General features: G+C 49.3%; 1 protein-coding gene across 2 annotated transcripts in view; it reads right to left on the reverse strand.

The window, feature by feature from the left end:
- Positions 1-19068, reverse strand: part of Jazf1 (JAZF zinc finger 1) — a 326310-nt gene that overhangs the window by 7214 nt on the left and 300028 nt on the right. For both annotated transcript variants that reach the window (XM_063239940.1, XM_063239936.1), the window contains one exon: positions 2208-2377. In XM_063239940.1, coding sequence (XP_063096010.1) covers positions 2208-2377 — 170 coding nt within the window. The remainder of the gene's footprint in view (positions 1-2207; positions 2378-19068) is intronic.

Genomic DNA, 19068 nt, shown 5'->3' on the forward strand with positions numbered 1-19068 from the left:
AGATGTTGCAGTTTGTAATCCCAGCTGCTCAGGAGGCTGAGGCAGGAGAATACCAAGTTTGAAATCAACCTAGATAACTCAACAGGAGACCATGTCTCAAAAAAGAACGGTTGCATATGTAGCTCAGTGACAGAGCACTTGTCTAGCATGGGCAAGGACCTGGGTTTGACCCCCAACACATGAAAAAAGTTCAACTTGCTATGGAAATAAACCAGATGGTGGCACTTTGGATTCTGCCTGCCTGTAGTACCCTATCTCATCACCACCGCCAAAGCCAACAATCACACAGCAAATCAGAGGAAATAATGAATACTTAGTTTATAGGCCAGCACTGCCTACAGCCAGTAGTGCCCAGTGAAGCCTCCGACTGAACCTCGAGGGCATAGGGTCACTGTGATGCTCATCTTGGGCACGTGGTCAGCAGGAGGGTCCCGTGTGTGCTCTTGTCCCTTGTACGGGATCATTACTTGCTATTCTGGTCCAGAAAGAAGCTTACACTTCCCCCGTGGGACTCAGGATCACGAATCGCCACCCAGGTCATCTTCAGATACCAAAGCCAGCAGCCTTCACAGCTGGAGGTTCCCCAAATCTCTTGGCCTTAAAGGGAGAGAGAACCCTCAAGCCTCGGTCAGCCCAGACAGACACCTGGCAGAGGGAATCGCTAGAAACTCAAGCAAAGTACCAGTGAAAGAATGACACGGTAAGAAATGGACGTGACGAGGGAGAGGGATGCAGAGCTGCAGAGCTGCAGAGCGTGCCTGGCCCTCTCAGCGGGCAGGCTGCAGCCTCTGTCCACTCCGCACAGACGGTCACTCTGCGCCCTCTTCTGAGACGTCGTCGCTTCAGGCAGCGAGATGAGGGGAGTGAGGGGGATGGGCTCGTGGGGAGAACGGGCACCAGAGCGCAGGTACAAGTAGCCCCGTCTCTCCACTGTGAGACAGAGAAGGGGAGACCTGCGGAGCAGCCTGCCCGCCGGAAGGAGCTGCCTTTGGCAGCTGGCATCTGGGGTAACTGTCCTCTCCTGCCACCACGCCTCTGACACGAGTGACCCGAGACTTGTGCTGCCCTGAACTCGGCAGCCTTCAGGATCCGACAGGATTTGCTCGTGTGCATCCTGGGGTTTGTGTTCGAGTTTAAGTAGCGCTCATCTGGACTTTGCCTGGTAAAATCTATCAGCACACAGCGTGAGAGCTCGAACCATTTACCTCTGCGGGGTGTGTGTGTGCATGTGCGTGTGAGTGTGTGCGTGGTGTGCCACTATCTGTGGCAGGTATAAAAAGTGCTAAAATCAAGTTTTTAATGGTTCAGAGACACATATTTAAGGACGAGTGTAAGCAGTCCTCATTTTTCAAACCTTTATAAAAATAGCAGAGCCACAGCTATGTTCACACGTCTTCAACTGTCCGGGGACGTTTCTGAGTTTTACACTTCTGTCTCACAAGTGGCTTTTAAAAAGCTAGTAGCACCTTTCAGGAAAGTCTGTAATTTTAAAAAATGCCTTCTGGACCCACACTTGAATACTGTGGGTGTTTCTTTCCTCACTGTTTGGTCTCTAGGATATTAGTTAGCAGAAAACCCTCACGGTGCACAGCACCGTGCGTCAGGCCTGTGGGAACACAAGGCAGAGTGCAGGCTGATGCTGGATGGTTTGATGATGGAAAAAACATCAGAGCACTTTTTTGTCCCCGCACTCCCCATGCCAGTAGGGAGAAGAAAGCAAGCCCGCCCCAGCTGGAGGGGAATGTCCTGGCACATTATCTAAAAGGGCTCTATGGAAAGCCGTCTGTGGTGTTTGTGACTTCAAAGTGGCCTTCTGTGAGCCACCTGGAGAGCCCAAGTTGTTCTGCCAGTCAAGAGCCAGCGTGTTGGAGAATCTGGCTCGGTGGTGCCTGGTGCCGGGGACAGAGCCCAGGGCCCCCTGCCTGCTGCTGCTGGGTTCGGCTCCACCTCAGGCCTTGTGTTTGATGGCTGCACGGGTCCCTGATAGGACACGAACTTGAAGAATATCAAAGACGGTCCCCTTACAAGGTCTCTGACCTCTGGCTCCTACGCAGGCCACACAGGGGCACCCAAACCCAGCAGCTGTCTCCCGGGTGGCCCGGGCCGATGCCGCAGCAGCGGCTGTGTCCGCCCTGCCTGAGACGCCTGTTGCTTGAGGAGGAGCAGCTGTCTCACAGGTTTGCCCAGCCAAGGGGCTTCTCTCTTACCTTGTATCTCTTTTTGCACCCAGGAACAGGGCAGGCAAAAGGCTTCTCGTCCCCTCCATTCATGCACATGGAGCTGAGGATGGCTTCGGAGCTGATGGCGCTCTCCGTGGTCCAGGACTCGTCGCTGTCGGACTCCTCGTAGTCCACCTCCTCCTCGTCATACTCGCTGCCTGTGGGGCAGAGGGAAAGTGCAGGGACTGTCAGCAGTGGTCACCTCCCCCCACGTCCGCGCCTTCGGCTGCCAGGACAGGACGACGGGGCAGCCACGACTGCCTGTGGCAGGGCATGGCAGCCCCAGGGGGACTGCACTCGGTCACCGGGCCACCCTGCTGACAGTGTCGCAGGGTTTCATGGCCAGGAACGGGCTGAGCAAGAACGTCAGCTTGATCCGCGATGGCCAGGCCCTGGCTACAAAGGCTCTGCTGCGAAGGCGCTGAGCCCCTGCAAAACAACCAACAACTTAGACAGACATGCAGCCCTGTCTCCAAAGAATAAGGAGGGGATGTAGCCCTGGGTTCCACCCCAAGTACTGCAGCAAAACAAAACACAGCACAAACAAAACCCCAGCATTGGCAGAGCCCTCTGGACAGAATGAGCTGCTGCCCGACATCCCATCGGGCGGGCCTCTGCCCGCAGCTTCAGGCTTTCCTAGCTGACCAAATGGGAAGAGGAAGTGATACTGTGTCCTTTCCAATATCACAACTCTGGTGTGTAGGTTTGCCCTAAGAGGACTATGGGGGTATTCTGGAGCTGAAAGGGGGTTACTTGAACTAGGGAGCAAAGGGGACAGAATTGCAGGAGCTGGGGGATCAGGAGGCAGCTGCAGAGTGGGGGGCTGGCTCCTGGATGACAAAGCCATTCCCTGCACCCTTTTCTCCCGTTCTTCTTTGAGCTACACAAGTTCCCGGCACACAGGAAGAGGGGGTTCTCTTAGCTCCGTAAAGGTGAGCGGCTCTGCCAGGAGTTAAGTCTCCTGACCTGGGTCCAGCACGGGTGGCCGGGGTGGGGGCCACTTCAACGAGCAGCCGCTTTCTGCTCGCTTTTCATGAGGCCCAAAGCCCCTTATTTTGTGCTTTTGCACAATACAACCCTGAAGGACATAATTCTACAGATCATAAAGAGTGTAAAATAATATGTTGACAAGTCTTAATGCATTTACAAGTCCCGTGGAATAAATAGGAATTATAGCACAACATTAATAAGAATTATATGGTAGCAATTACAGTTGTGAAATTCATCCCCCAGGTGTGAGGCTAAATTGCACCAGGGGCCTGCCTGGGCGCTTCACGGCTCACTCTGCTACATCAATTATTTCAACACCAAATATTGGCACTTTTATTGGGTTTCATTTTAATAGGCATTAATAAGATTGTTTGAAGAGCAGTTGAGCCAGGACATGGATGCCGGCATCCGAGATTAAAAGTTGAAAGGGTCCAGGAAGGAAGGAAGGGACCTCGTGTTTATTGAGTGCCTATTGCATTTCAGGCATGTTATATGCATTATCTCATTTAATCCTGCAGTGCCTCATGAGGCAGAGATTACTGGCATGCACACTGGGAAACCGAGCACCCCCAGGTTAAAGAGCTTTTCTGCTCTCGATTAGCCATTAAGGGTGTCACTTTTTCCCAGTTGCTCCCTGCCCCTTATGCTAGCAGCCCTTAAGGTAGCTTCAACTTCCTCCAAGTTGCTACCACTCATGATGGAAATAAGCCTTTTTCCAAGCCTGAAAGAAACTGTAGGTGAAGCCGTGGGGAAGTGCTGCAGAAAAAACATTTGGTAAAATCGCGCCTTTAGAACGCACCGCAGGTTTCAGTCTAACCCTGCATTCCAGACTACAGCCCCAAATGGGAGCCCGTCCTGGAACACACAGGCGCTGCAGGCACCGCCCTTGAGCAATCTCTGAGGCTAAGCAGGGCGTTGTTAAAGGCGCTTTCACCCAAACAAATGCCACATGCTGGTGTCCTTTAAACTGCTTGTTAGAAAACTATAAATGCTGTTTCTCAAAGCTCTTCCAGTGGGACTTCAGAAAGTCAGAATGACTAATTTGCCCCTGTGATCAGCTAATTTGTTAACCTGAACACCAAGAAGGTCCAGCATTTACAGCTGGGGGTGGGGGCGGGAACTGGTGCCTGACCAGTGCTTAATGAAGCCCAGTGCAGATAAAACTTCAAAACCTGGGATCAAACGGGACAGACCAGGAGGGCTAGAGCTGCAGACAAGTCGCCTGGGGACCACATGGCCTCCAGCTCCAAGCCGAGGGCCAAGCGGCAGGGCCAGGGCCGGCAGGCACGGAGAAGCAGGCGCACCCCTGGCCTCCCTGTGGGCTCAGGATGGCCCGCAGTGCTGCTCCCTCAGAGCAAGGTTCCAGGGTTGGCTCTCGAAGGCCCAGAATCAGGCTGCTTGGCTTTTATTTTCTCTTGCATGAGACGGTGTGCACCTCTCTGCAACCTAATTTAAAGATCAGGATTCAAGGGGCTGGGATTTAGCTTAAATGGCTTCAGCGCCTACCTGGCAAGTGTGAGGTCATGAGTGCAATCCCCGGTACCAACAAAAAATGAAAGATCAGGATTCAAGGCTATGGAACATCCAGCAGGAAGGCTGCCGCGTGGTAAGCGCTCCGATGTGAGGAAATCACTTCTGTGATAATAGTATACACTACTAAGAAAACAATTTTAGAAAAGCCTCTTTGAAACTAAATAGAAATAGTTCTGAAAGAGTTCGGAACCCTGCCACACAAAATGTAGGAGGCTTCCTGTGCAGTCGGTCCCATCTGCTGGGACTCAACACAAGTGGAGCAGAGAATGTGCCCCCATCTCCTCCCCTGTGGGCCTGGTGCTGCCACCCCACAGGCTGTGTGAGCCCAGGCAAGTGACACAACCTCTCTGAGCCTTAGACCCATCTGTGGAGTGGACTCACAGTAATTGCCCAGTGAGGCTGTTGCAGAGAATGACTGAGCTTCTGTTCTCCGAAGTGCTTACAACAGTGCCTGGCGGAGGCACTGACAGAATATTTGGTAAAGAAACACACAAACCACCCCCCTCCCCCGCCAGCAGTCCAAGGCATCCCCTGTCCCCTGGCTCTTGGGAGCACAGCTGCAGCTTTAAACCAGAAGAGCACAGGGGCTGTCCCCCCCTACTTGTCCTATTGTGCCCTGAATGCCACCTTTTATCAAACAGAACTGTCAGTGGCCTGACACTCTGTCCCCTCCTGGTGGCGGGAGGGCCACCGCAGGCAGCAAAGTCCAGTCCACACAGCTCCTAAGCTGCCGCACTAGGATGCTGGTGTCCACTCGGTGTCCCCATCTGGGTCCCCTGACACCACAGTACCCCTGCAGTGTACTGCAGACAAGCTCTGAGGCTACAGGTGGACCTGCTCTGTGTCCCTTCAAACATCTCCCGCCTAGAGAGAGCCAACCTCAGGCCAGCCACGCGCAGAGTCACGGGATGCCCGGCCAGCGCCTCTCCTTCGCTTTAACCTCCTTAGGTCTTTCCAAGGAGAACGCTAAGCCGCAGCCTGGCTCATCTTCAATTTCTGCTTCACCCTCCGCCTCCATGACAGCCCTGGAAGGAAGCTGCCCCAGCAGCCCCCAGGGGCCCCTCCAGTCCAGAGGGGTGTGGCCCCAGCTCCCATCCTACACCCCAAGCAATGCAACTCCTGAGACTCCAAAAATGAGCGTGGGAGAATATTTTTAGGACAAATGCCACACGTATGCACTTATCTACTGCCACAGACTACACATGCAAAATAAAGAGAATAAAATAAATACAAGATACTGTATCTTAATTTATGCATTAATCATTTAAATACATATTTAACAAGGGAGTATAAAGATTCAGTGTTTCTTTCCTTGACTTAGCTTTGAGCTCACAGCGCAGGCCGGCTCCAGGGCCAATGGGGCCACACTATGGTCAGTTTAACCCACCTGGGTTAAAATGAGGCTGGGTGGAAAGCGGCTATTTAGCGGAGCATTCACTTTTTAGGGGGATGCTGATGATTTCTGCTCCGATTACAAAGTTCCCTGTTTTTGAGGGTCTGGTCCAGCTACATTCTCCTAGTTTTTAGTATACAAATGGGCTGGATGTGTATACAGTGTGTCAGACAAAATGCCTACTTGTTGATTTGGATTCCTGTTGTTTTTAAGCCGTTTGCTCCTCAAATTCCTATAAATTTAACCCTACCTGTGCTACTTTTTTTTTTTAAATAAAAATTGTAGCTTCCCAAGAATGAGCAAATTTTGCTTTACTCAGGCATCTGTGGAAACAGAAGACCTTGAGAGATGCCTTTTCCCTTAGATCTGGGGCGTCCTGTGGAGCTGATAGAGGGGAGGATGCTTCTGGCCAGTGGCCTCTGTCTCCCCCATTTAACAGAGGGCAGGGTCAGGGATGTGCCAAAGGTCACTTGCTGGGCAAAGGCCCAACTGAGGCTGGAAGCTGGGGACAGGAAATGAGCACCGTGCAGGGGGACAGTCAAGCCCATCTTCGGCCTACTGCAGGAGCCTGTGGGAAGCAGCGGGCTACACCTCGTGACACGGGGACCTGGTGACACTGACACCCTGCCATCCAGGAGACGGCAGTCGGCCTCTCAAAGGAGCGCGTCGGGAGGTTTCGGGTTTGATCTGGGTTGTTTTCCTTCCATTCGGGGGACTGAGCTGGCTTCATTCACACTACACTACACCCTCCCTGTTCCTCTTTTTCTATTCTGGGTGCAGACTCACGATCCTCAGGCTTCAGCCTCCCACAGTGCTGGCACGACAGGTGTGTGCCACCAGGAGTTACTGTTTAAACACCTTCCTTTGTCTTGTAGGTGAGTAATCAGTTTTACAATGACATTCAGTAATGTTACGAGTTTCTGCAAGAAAACATGACATGACTCAACGTTTTGTAAAAGCTGGCTGTCACTCATCTTTCTTGGGCTGCATGTTCCACTTTCATACGACAGTTTCATAGTCCCGGCTACCCCGGCAGCTGACAGACAGACGGACGGACGGACATGAAGCCCCAGTACTTGTTTCGGTTTGGAAAATGAGTAAAACCAGCAGATGGAACTCTGGTAAGACAATTGTGTCTGCAGGACAACTGAGAAACATCTACTGGCCGCTGCAAAGGGGTGAAAAATCATCACTTTTGCTAATCACACGAAAGCACAAGGTGACTGCCCCCACGGGCACCCTGTGCGCGGCTGCACTGCAGACGGCCGTGCCCCCTCGGCCTGCGGTTCGGGTCTGCTGGGCAGGGCCCAGGTCCAGTCTCAGCCTTCTCCCCTCCCCTCGGCGAACGCGTCCCTCTTCGCAGCCCTACAGGTCGCCTTCGGTGTTCGCATTTTCCACAGTCCCAAACATGGCAGTGACTACAGATAAAAATACAACAACCTTTCCCAGGACTTAGTATGCCAGATTTTTCTTATAATGCAGTTCATTAATATTCATGCAAAAGCATTAACTGCAGTGATAGCAAATTAAAACTCTCGTGGGGTGTCAAATTCTGACAAATACATTAACAGAGTTACCTGTCTGCCTTACAGATTTATCTTATAAATTAGTTTTATTAGTACTGACCCACTTTATCTGAGCTGAAGCAACCACAGTGTAAATGAATCGGCAAAGCGTATTTGAAAGACACATTTATGGCTCTGGGGGCCACGCGCTATGCCTGGAAAACTCTTCCCTTCCTTGTATCTGGGTCTCAATTCATTCTTGGGTTCAAATGATCCTCCTGCTTCAGCTTCCTGAGTGGCTGGGACTACAGCCAGGTGTGTACCACTGCGTCTGGCTTTCAGGAGCTTTTTTTTTTTTGGCACTAGGTATCAAACTCACGACCTCGAGTTTGCCAGGCAGGAGCTTACATCACTGAGCTAAATCCCCAGCCTGCAGTTCATTCTTGGAATGTTACCCTCCTCCACTTCCTTAATTATGGGGTGGGCGCTAGTTCTGCAGAAGTAATGCTTCCACAGGACTTTATACTTTCTAATAACTGCAGGATCCTTGGTTGGTTTCCTTCTTAGTATTTGGAAACTTTTCATCATTATCTTTAATTCGGTCACAGTGCCCAATGGCCATGTGTCTGCTGAATGAATGAATGAGTGAATCTTTTTGAGTTGGAAGGGGACCCATGAGTACAGTGTCTACTCTTGACTCCCTACCCACAAACTTTGTAAAAAAATTTTAATTGGGCATAGTGGCACATGTCTAATCCCAGGCACTTGAGAAGCTGAGGTAGAAGGATCAAAAATTTAAGACCAGCCTGGCAACTTAGGGAGACCCTGTCTTAAAATTTAACTCAATGCATGAGAGGCTGAGGTAGGAGGATTGCTGTAAATTCTAGGCCAGCCTGGGATATGCAGTGAGTTCAAGTCCAGCCTGGATTATACAGTCAGAGGCTGCCTTAAAAGACCAAAAAGTTGGCCTATAAGCCCTGGGTGTAATCAGCTGGTGTAAGTGCCTGTTTGGCAAATGTGAGGTCATGAGTTCAATCCCTGACACCAAAAAAAAAAAAAAAAGCAAAGCAGACAAGCTCACCATGACTGTAAAACCCATACTTATTACAGATGTTGGTTCTAAATCTGAGGCTTGTGTTTCCACGACTCCTCACTTCACTTGGCATTGGCATTGGCATTCTTGGGACTCCAAGAGTTGGACGGGACCTGAAAGCGAGCTGAGGTGGCTGCAGGCCAGCAGGAGGCAGAGGCCTTGGTCAGAACCCAGGGGCAAGGGGAACTGCTTACTTCCTGAGCTGGGCTCGGGGGTTGTCGCTTTTGCTGCTCTCAGCTCCAGACTTTTATAGCCCATGTCTCTCCTGTCACTTTGATGCCTTCCAGAATTAAGGGGTCGCTGGAGAGGCCACTTCCCAGGCGAGGTAGCCTTCGGCACTGCCACAGCCCCTCAGCCCCTGAGATTTCTTTCTGCAGGGCTCAAAGTTGGCTGCTCCTTCCAGCCTCGTCCCCACTCCTACACTCTCTGGAACTCGGGGTTCACTCCGACACCTAGCCTGCTGGCTAAGGGAAAAGAATGCCTTTGCTTCATAAATAGAAACCTGCTTTGCAGAACGCAAGTCCTCTCGTGCCAGTACTCCCCCCCACACACCCCGCGCGGTTTCCTCCTTCTTACCCGCGGCTCTTTCCGCTCGCTTTTTTCTTTCCTTCCCATGTCAAGTGTCATTCTGGACTCACTGGTCTTCAGAGATCCCTGACCAGCAAGTTGCCGGTCATTACGGACTCTGCGGCCCACACTGTCCCAGGGTGGCTGGGGCAGCCCCTGCAGGCACCCTCCAGAGAACCTCTCAGTTGTATGCAGTAAGCATCATTTGATTAACGAAGCTTCTGAAGAGAGGAATCCCCGACCTTCCACCTCCTGTGCTGACCTCTCCTGTCTTCAGCCCTGTATTTACCTTCCATTTCTACATAATATGCCTGTTTTTATTGTTGTTGCCGTTTGCTTGTCTGGCTAGAGATTGAGCCGGGGTGCTCTCCCACTGAGCTACGTCCCCTGCCCTTAGTTTTCATTTTGAGATCAGGTCTTCTTAAGTTGCTCAGGCTGAACTCCAATTTGCAATCCTCCTGCCTCAACCTCTGAGGTAGCTGGGATTAGAGGCCTGTGCCATCTACTGCTGTTTTTTGAGGTTTGGTTCTGGATCTCTAATGATTTTGTATAATGTAAGAGAGACATTTTTTAACCTTTTAAATCCTCTCCTCCTACTAGAGTTCCATTACAGTATTTGGTGTCATTAGCACTCAGTGTTTACATTATTATCATTATTGTTATTATTGTGTTTTTGAGACAGGGTTTCACCATGCAGTTCAGGCTGGTGTTGAACTCACTTTGTAACCTAGGCTGGCCTCAAACTCGCAGCAAACCTCCTGCCTCAGTCTCCTGAGTGCTAGGATTACAGGCGTGCACCACCACAATCAGCTCTGTTTTTATTTTTCTTTAGTTATAAACACATGTGGCTGGTGGTGTTGCTTCTCATCTTTATCTTCCGCCTGCAGGGGAGCACTCACCTCCTCCCCAGGTGTCCAAACCCATCAGATGGCTGCCACCCTCCCCACCTTGCTTCTCTCCTCTTCCCTCACCGCGTCTTCCCCTTGAAGGTCATTCTTGGTCAGGTAGGCATCCTCCACGTGTGCTCCAGTCTCCTAAGGCTCCATGTCTTCCTCGTGCCCAGCACAAGACAGCGCAACTGCATGTTGGCTGTCACACCTCTCATGCTTGCCTGGGCAGCACCCCACTCTCTGGTTGAGTCCTGGCTGTCCGTCTGGCTTCCGGAGGCTGCTAAGAGTGGCAGGCCACATGCGGCTCCCTGTCCTTCCTATGGCTGTGCACGGGACTCACGCACCTGTGACTCCACCCCCCAGCTCTGGGAACTGACGGGCCCAGTGAAGACACAGGGAGGGAAGTCAGACTTGGGAGCTCCAGGTTCCGCCTCTGCATGGCGAGTGCGATGCAGGATCTCACTCCTTGCCCTCTGCCCCTCATCACTTCTTGGCGAAGAAGTAAATATCGTGAATTCCTGAGATGCCACTGTCCCTTCCTGCTTGTCCACAGACAGGGAAGCAGTAGCCGAAGGCTGAGGACACCAGCCCACTGGAACTGGCTCTGGAAGGAGCTCAGCCAGGAGAGCACAGCTCTAAGGTGCCTGGCTGCTGGGATGTGCCTGTCGTCATGTAGGGGCTAACGCTGCAGCGAAGAGGCTGGCACTTCTCTCTTTCATCCTTCATCAGGGAGGTGCAGTGATGTCGCCCTGTGTCCGTGGTCCAAGAGACTTAATCTGAGGTCAAGATCAAGACTATTCAACATCTTCTCAAAAGTAGAAATCCAGATTTTAAAGAAATTCCACAAAGAAATAGTAAGAAAATCTGTTTTAAATAGGCACGCTCTCAAAAAAGCTGAAAAGAAATCAGTATGTAAATAAAACTGGTGCCTTTCTCGCGGGGCCTTATTACTGAGCTTCTCCAGACTTCAGAGCAGCCCTCTGCTCCATCCTCTCACCTGCTCTGTGTACGCTGTGGCTGGAGCTGCCAGGGGACGAGTGTGGTTTCATTACTGTGCCCCTAGTAAAGGTCCTCGCACAGTGGGGCTCCAACCCAGCATACTTCTCTCGGAGTCTGATTTCCCAGCTCTCCATTCCATTTAGAGAAGTCATTTCCCAAGATGCACAGGTGCATACCATCACTTTTACTGTTTCCATATGGTTTCATGTTCCCTATGTATAACAAAACCTCATTTTTAGGAAAAAAAAAAAAAAGGAACATCAACAAATGACAATGTCTCTGCAGGACAGCAGAGATCACAGATACCCTCCCCACCCATCTCCCGGTTGTAAGTCCCACAATATCCCTGCTGGGAAGATCAGCATGATTTGGTTTTTCTAACTGCTGCTGGGGACTATCAGGCTTTCCTGCAACAGGTCACTCATAGGACCTACTTCCCAGCAGAGCCCAGGGCAGTGTCTTCAACGTGTGGCTCAAGACCCAGAAGTGGGTCACAAAATCCATTTAGTGGGTGTGCCTGGCATTTGAAAAGTAGAATGAGAGGGCAGGATGGAATAAAAAGTATCAGAGTATAAGAGGTGCTTGGGAAACTTTTTTTTCAAATGTGTGTGTGCGTGTGTGTGTGCATCCATGTTTGTGTGTACGCATACGTGTGATGTCTGCTGTGTCTCAATGTAAAATGCCATTCTTATAATGTGAAACATGGAAGTCTTTTTGATCATCAGCATCTCAACTCACATAACATCTTTTTAAAGGCATGAGGATTTCATCCAGAGAAATACTTCCGAACAGTTGTATGCATCCTTAAATACTGGCTATAAACAAGGTAAGAGAGAAGGGAGGTAGTCTTGGGTGACGAGGTACGGTGAGAGCCAGCAGGAGCGTGGTCAGTGCCACCCTCACCCCCTCCCCCACCAGAAAGCTGCAGCCTGCTGGGAAGATGAGGTACTGCCAGTCTGACTTTGGCAGCCTCCGGAGGGCACACATAGGAGGGAGCCAACGATGATGCTGACAGGTGCGTGTAACAGGTGGGAAAGATGGAGGAGGTTCTTGCTGATTTGGTATCCTTTTGGACCCAGGTTGCACTGTGTGTGAATGTTCTCAACTGTCTTTGTTTTCCAAGTGGCCAATCAGTTCTAGGGAATGGACACGGTCATCCAGAGCTGTTCTGCTGAATTAAGAGTGATCCTGCAGGGCACTGGCTCTATGCTCCGTCTGTCATCAGGTCGCTGAGCAGTTTTGAATATTGGGTGAGGGATGGCTGGTGCCCATTAGGGGAGAGAGGCCATCTTGGAGCCAGTGCCCAGGTCAGACCCATAGAGCTGCAGCTGCCTATGTGGCAAAGGAACTGGCGCCTCAGCAGGGGAAGGCTTGTGTGAGTTCAAAGGTGGCTGGCTGGTTCCTCTCTCAGCCTCCGATGTTCACAGGGAAGTTCCATGGCAAGATCATGTTCTTGTGTCCCAGTGCCCAGCACAGTGCCTGGCCTGAGCAGGTGCTGGGCTCAGCTTTGTGGAGGAAGGGAAGTCCTGGCACAGCCTGCAGTCCCAGGAAGATGGTGTGTGCTACTATATGGTGCATGCAGGTATTCATATGCAACATATACTACTCATGCTTATTTAGTAGGTACGGCAGTCCTACAAATTGTATATGATTAAATCAAAGGAACTACACTGATATTAGGAATTCCACTCTGCCAAGCTATACACACACACTAGCTTTTTCCTTTCATGAAACCTGGTCAGCATAACTGCAAAAGTGAAACCAAACTCTTCATCAACCACAAGGTAAGGAGCTGGTTAAGCGCTCAGGGGTGTCTAGCATGCATGAGGACCTGGGTTCCATACTCTATACACCCTCAAGGGCAGCAGGGTGGGGGAGAGAAAGAATGAACAGCAAAGAAATAATCTAGTTAGAAGTATTTGCCTAAAGTGAATGGAATAAAATAGTTTACAATTCTAATACACTAGATTAGGAATATGATGCTATTTTAGGGTTATATTGGCCAACATATCTTCATGAATTCATTCACAGTATTGGAGACCTGGGGATGAACAAGACAAACCATCTGTCCAGCCCGGTGGGGTGCAGTTCAGGAGCTGGGGCCCATGGAGTTCGTGACCGCACTGAAGAGGCGTGCAAGGTGGGAGCTGGCTGAGGCAGGAGGAGAGTGCTTACCTCAAATGCAAGGAGCCTGAGCTCACTGCAAGCAGAGCTCACACTACCTTTGTTAAGTTCTGTGTTTTCTCACCAGTGCTCCGCACAGGCTGCGGGGCTTGTTTTTGGTATGGTGTTTCCCTTCCTAATCACAGGACAAAACATGCTATGTTAGAGGGCACACCTACAGACAGCGTAGATATTCTTATGCCAAGCCAATGCTCAGCTGGAAAGGACGGGTGGGAAGGGCAGGGTGATGGATATCGAGAAAGAATTGCAGTGACCAAGATGAGAAATAATTAGACTCTGCCAGCAAAATCCAGCTTCTACACTGGAGTAATTGTCTCCTCCCAGACGCAGCACATGACATGAAAATGCGCACGACAGAAAATAAGCTGCTCCTCCAGGGAACCACGTCGTGAGAGTCACTGAAAGTTCACGCGGATCTCAGAGATCACCCAATAAAAGCCTAGTTTCACACTTTGTCCCATGTGGAAACTATAGGCTGTGCCACACGAAAAACGAGTTTTATGAGAGTGCTTCTGATTTTTAAGAAGGCTGTTTGGCTTTGTAACTGGCAGCTTCCTAAAAGCACCAGCAAAGTCGTTTTTACATACCGCACATAGCAGGCGGGCTTCGTAAGCATCAGGGCAGCCTTTAAATCTGGCCAAACGTTATGGAGGTGACAAACTGATAAAAAGTGATTGGGAGAAGTTGCAATGGCAAGAATTTCTCACTCAAAGATGCTGTCAGCCTGTTATAAAATGAGTCAGACTGCACTCCAGGCCTGACTGCACAGCCCGTGCGCGGCAGTCGTCACCTGGCACAGGCTTACTCACCACGGGTTGTGGCCGGCGTCTTCATGCTAGTGCCCAGGGCCCCTGGTAGTGCTTTGGCTTGCGTTTTTAGTTCTCTGTAGATCTCACAAGGCCATGAGGCCATAATGGAGCTGACAGCCTGGCTGTTCAGTGCTGGCTCCTTCGGCGATGGGCTTGGTGCCCTGGGACAACTCACTCCATTTCTCTGCCTCTTCCTTCTCTTGCTGTGGACTCCACAGCCCTTCGGAGCTCACATCTTGCCAGCTGCTCAGACTAGGGCCCGCCACAGTCAGCACTGCCTGTTAGTGTGTGCAATGGTGAGCAGACCAAGTGTTTTCTCAAGCTGAAGGTTCAACAGGATGATGGAAGTTACCTGAAGGCTTTTTCAAGATTGGGGCCAGTGTCAGTGCCCCTGTAGATTTGGGGGGTTGATACAGCTGACTAGCTCCCTGCTGTCAAGGGAATGGCCATTCTTGTTCCTGTGGCCATTGGTTACCTTGTCCTCACGCATCTCTGATGCCAAGAATCCCCGCCCCAAGTGGCCTGGGATCTGCAGGTTCCCCCACCCCAAGCCTGTGCTGCCTGTGCTTTGCCTAAGCCGGAACTTGATCCAGCCCTGCCACGTGATTCCACCTCCAGGCTCATCCATGCTGGCATGATGTTCTTGGTCCACAGTACAGGGGTTTCTCATCATCCAACCTGGACAACTCTGGAGCCGTCCCAGCCCCTTCTGGGGTACATTCAGTGACAAAGGCATAATGTCCCTTCTTTAGAGGACGAGATTCTTTTCTACACAAACCCAGTCACTTCAGAGACGGCTCTGAGATTTCCCTGTTGTTGTGACTTACAAGCATCAACTCTGTTTCCTCTGGATGACAGCACAGGCCCTGGTCTCACAGTACCAACATTTAAACGTTGGTCAGCACATTACTGACATCCTTGATGTGACCGTGCATGGAAGGTGAAAAGCACAGCAGCAGCCAGTTGCGGTGAGGACAGTGCTAACACACGGAAGAGTGCCTGGCAAAGAGGCGGAGCTCTGTGTAGACCTTAGACCTGAACTGACAGTCACGCACACATTTGTGAGAAATCTTTCTTCTTCAGAATAGAGGTGGCTGGCTTGTTCCTCCCCACCACCTCATCTCCATTCCATTTCAAGGTCACCTTGGACATCTGCATTGTTAGAATGCAAATCCTGTAGGTGCAGCCCAGAGAATTCTCAGTCTTTTTAGAAAACATCTCAACAAACACAGGGTGCTACATACATGCTATGTAGCGATAAGCAAGAAGTTCCTCATGTTTATAGCAAGACTAAGTGTTTACTGCTAGACATCTATTAAAGGCTGAAAACAGGAAGAGAGATGGCCTAATAAACCACAGCAATCAATGCCTAAGCAAGTGGAAATAAAAAAGAGGGAAAGCCCTTCACGCTGACCAAAGTCTGATATGGAAATGCAATGCTAACAGGCTTGTAAGAAGGACTCCAGAATCATCAGGTGCTTAAATTCTGTTCTGTCTCACCTGCCTTGAGAACAGTTTGGATGGAGTTTTTATTACAATGGACAAAGAGAGACTAGGAGAGTCTAGATCGCTGGTGTCAATGGCACCAACCCGAAGGTGCAAAGATCTGTGGCATCAGCTCTGCTTTCCACCCCCTCCTGGTGTGGGACCTTCTATTTGGATCACATCCCTCTGTGGTAATCCTGTGAGTGATCAAGCAGCTGCTTTTGGGCTTGTTTTTAGCATCACAATCAGGAATGAGCGTGCCAGGAAGACACCACACCCACCATCCCCAGTGGGTGGTGTGGTAGGAAGTAGGCTTTGTCAATGAAAAATAAAAATAGAAACAAAAGCAACATAGGACACCATCCTACCGTACTTTTGTCACCATCTTCCCTTCAAGTGGTGCTGTGTGTGATACTGAGAATTGAACCCAGCGGCTTGTGCATGCTAGGCAAACACTCTACCCCTCAACTACCTTCCCAGCCCTACTGACCGGCTGACTACCCGAGACAAGGTCTCACTAAATTACCCACGCCAGCCTTGAATTAGTTAGTCTCCTGCCTTAGGCCCTTGAACAGCTGGAAGTACAGGTGTGTGCCACCATGGCTGGCAAGGACTGATACTTCTATTGTAATCAGACTCCATGAGGAAAAAGAGTTTGTTTTGAATTTTGGTCTTATTCTCCTAGACACTCCATTATCTGGCTCCACTCTCCTAGCCACATTTTAAAAGCCCTTCCAGCAGTGACACCTCCCAGGTTGTGTCCTCAACAGCTTGGCCCCTACCTTTAGTCCAAGGCTGGTGCATCTAACCCCATGTCACACAGGATGCTTGTGAGCCGTTTAAATTCCTGATTGGCTCAGTGATGACATCCAGACCTCCAGGGCTGTGTCTGTGCAGATGACTACATATGGACCCTTCTGAATGTGAGGTTCAAATGTGCATCCTTTCAGAAATGGCAGAGTAGCTGGGCGCGGTGGCTCACGCCTGTGATCCCAGCACTTGGGAGGCTGAAGCAGGAGGATTGTTTTGAGTCGAGACCAGCCTAGGCTACAGAGTGAGCTCAAGGCCAGCCTGAACTGCAAAGAGACCCTGTCTCAAAAAAGACAGAAATTGCAGAGTAGTCAGCAATGCTTCCTAGGTGGCTCAAACTAAACCCTCAACCACAATTTGCGTACATAAATGCAGCTTTCTGAATGGATGAACATGAGGATGAAACACTTCTTGTGAACTGTCACTTTGATGTGTAAGTGCAAGCTGTGTCCTGAGGGATATGTAAAAAGGTGAAATTTTCCAATTCTAAGTGCTTATATTAGTAAGTAGTGAAGATTGCTCTATCTTCCTCCTTGATTAAGGTTTGGAGTTTAATTTGTGATCAGCACTAAATCCAAATGGTTCATTTTTCAAGCCAGTCTTGGCCCAGAGCCTTGGAGATGCAGAGGCAGCCCTGTGTTCTAGTGCATCTGTAATTCATGAGCAAAACCCTCAGCCAGCTGAGTCTATGGCTAGTTCTCTTGCATTGTTTTGCAAGAGGATATTGAATATTCTTTTCTGTTTTGAGAGAACCAGTGGTCCTCTGAGAGTACTATAGTTGCATGCTATCCACAGGTTTCCTAAGGAGATAATTCATGTGTCATGGACTCCAAAAGAAATAGTTCTCAGTTACTTAAGTGAGGATTAATGCACAGATACTCATGAGGTCTGTGGAACACAAGATGATCTCTGGACTGTGTCCTCCTGGTCCCAGGAGTCTGCAGAGTAGGCATTTGTAACTGGGCAACTTCACAGCATCTCAGAAGCCTCATTTTCAAATTTTAGCCTCCAAAAGAAATGTCTTGTATGAAGAAAGCTGAACCCCAAAAGTAAATTATATGATGGATCTAATCTTTTGGGGATAGGTTCTAGAATTAAAGTATATCGTTCTAGTGGGTAGCATTTCTTCTGCTTTAGCCAATCAACAAGCCGTCTGTCCATTTGTCCATCCATCTATCCATCTGTCCATCATACACAGTCAGTTCAGCAGGCCTTTCCTGGGCAAAAGCAGCTGAAATACTTCAAAGGCGCTAACACAAATGGTTACAAGGCCACTGCCATTGAGGCTTTATGGCCACAGAGTGCCCGTAGTCTCTGGAAGTCACTGGGCATTCTCATAAAAACTCTTTCCCCTGCAAAGCTCTGTTTTCTACAGAAAAAGGCCTTTCAATAATGAACAGCCATCTGTTCCACACGACACAGGAAAAACATGATAAACCAAGTCACACAGGCTCAGCTGTAAACATACTCTTACACATGATTTCTACAACTCCATATAAACAAAAAACAAGCTATTAACCACTCGCAGGATAAAAAAATGCATTGGGTTTCCTGCAATTAAACTGCAATGTTTTATAGTGCAATTTTATTTATAACTGAAAAAAGTAAATAAATAAATATATAAATGTTGAACAGACCCCTCCCGCCAAAGGCTTTCTCTGCAAATTAACTTTGCAGTCATAAAACCTGTGCCAGCTGGACTCTTTCCCTGTGCTCTGTGGCACGGGCAGCCAGAGCAGGTATACGGCCGAGAGCAAACAAAGTGGGGCATTTTCCACCTTCAGCCAGGGGATGTTAATTGAACTTTGGCAAATGTTTAAAGATTTCTCTCTGCATGTTTGAGAAAGAATTAAAAACAGTTGAGTTAGGGAAAATGAACATCTGTTACTCACTTACACTCACAGCCACAATGAAAAACATTCATAATTAAAGCAATTTTGCTTCCCTGCTAGTTGGTTCTGTAATCTTAGGTTAAAAATATAAGTGTAGAGGCTCCTTATTGTCTTTGGGGCTTTCTTCTTATGGCTGCTTGTAAAAAAAGGTCGTTTACACTGGGCTGCATTTTTCTCTTGTTGGAATAACAATATCAGGAAACAGATTTGTATAAAAAGATAGGAGATGACAACAAAAAGTACCTACGCAATTGAGCCTTGTTTTATGAAGCTATGAAACAGTAGTCAAGAAGTGCTTTATATTTGGGAGTTAAATACACTTTACAGCTGTGTAAAAAGCCAGAGCCATTTTGAGCCAAACATAAACATTCCAATGTCTACGAGGTTTACTTATATTGAGCGACGGCTGAGCAGGTTTCTACAACTGCGAGGGATTTGTGTGTCATGCATAATGGCACTGAAAAGTCTTCCACATCAAGTCATTTCCCGTCCAACATGCATAAACTTTATCAAGAAAGTCAAATCTGTTTCCTACAAGGTCTTCATCCTGGCTATGCAAATAACCTGCTAAGTGATATACCAGGCTTCAGGCTCTTTGTCCTCTGTCCCAGGCTCTTTCCGGCTGCTAACTGTTTCGGTCCCTAATGGGGCTCTTCTTTGATCGCGTTAAGTTACTTCTTGTATTAAAAATGGCTCCTC

Source organism: Cavia porcellus, unplaced genomic scaffold, assembly GCF_034190915.1.
Source record: "Cavia porcellus strain 051 isolate PalLab524CR breed Dunkin Hartley unplaced genomic scaffold, mCavPor4.1 scaffold_2, whole genome shotgun sequence".
Taxonomy (NCBI): Eukaryota; Metazoa; Chordata; class Mammalia; order Rodentia; family Caviidae; genus Cavia; species Cavia porcellus.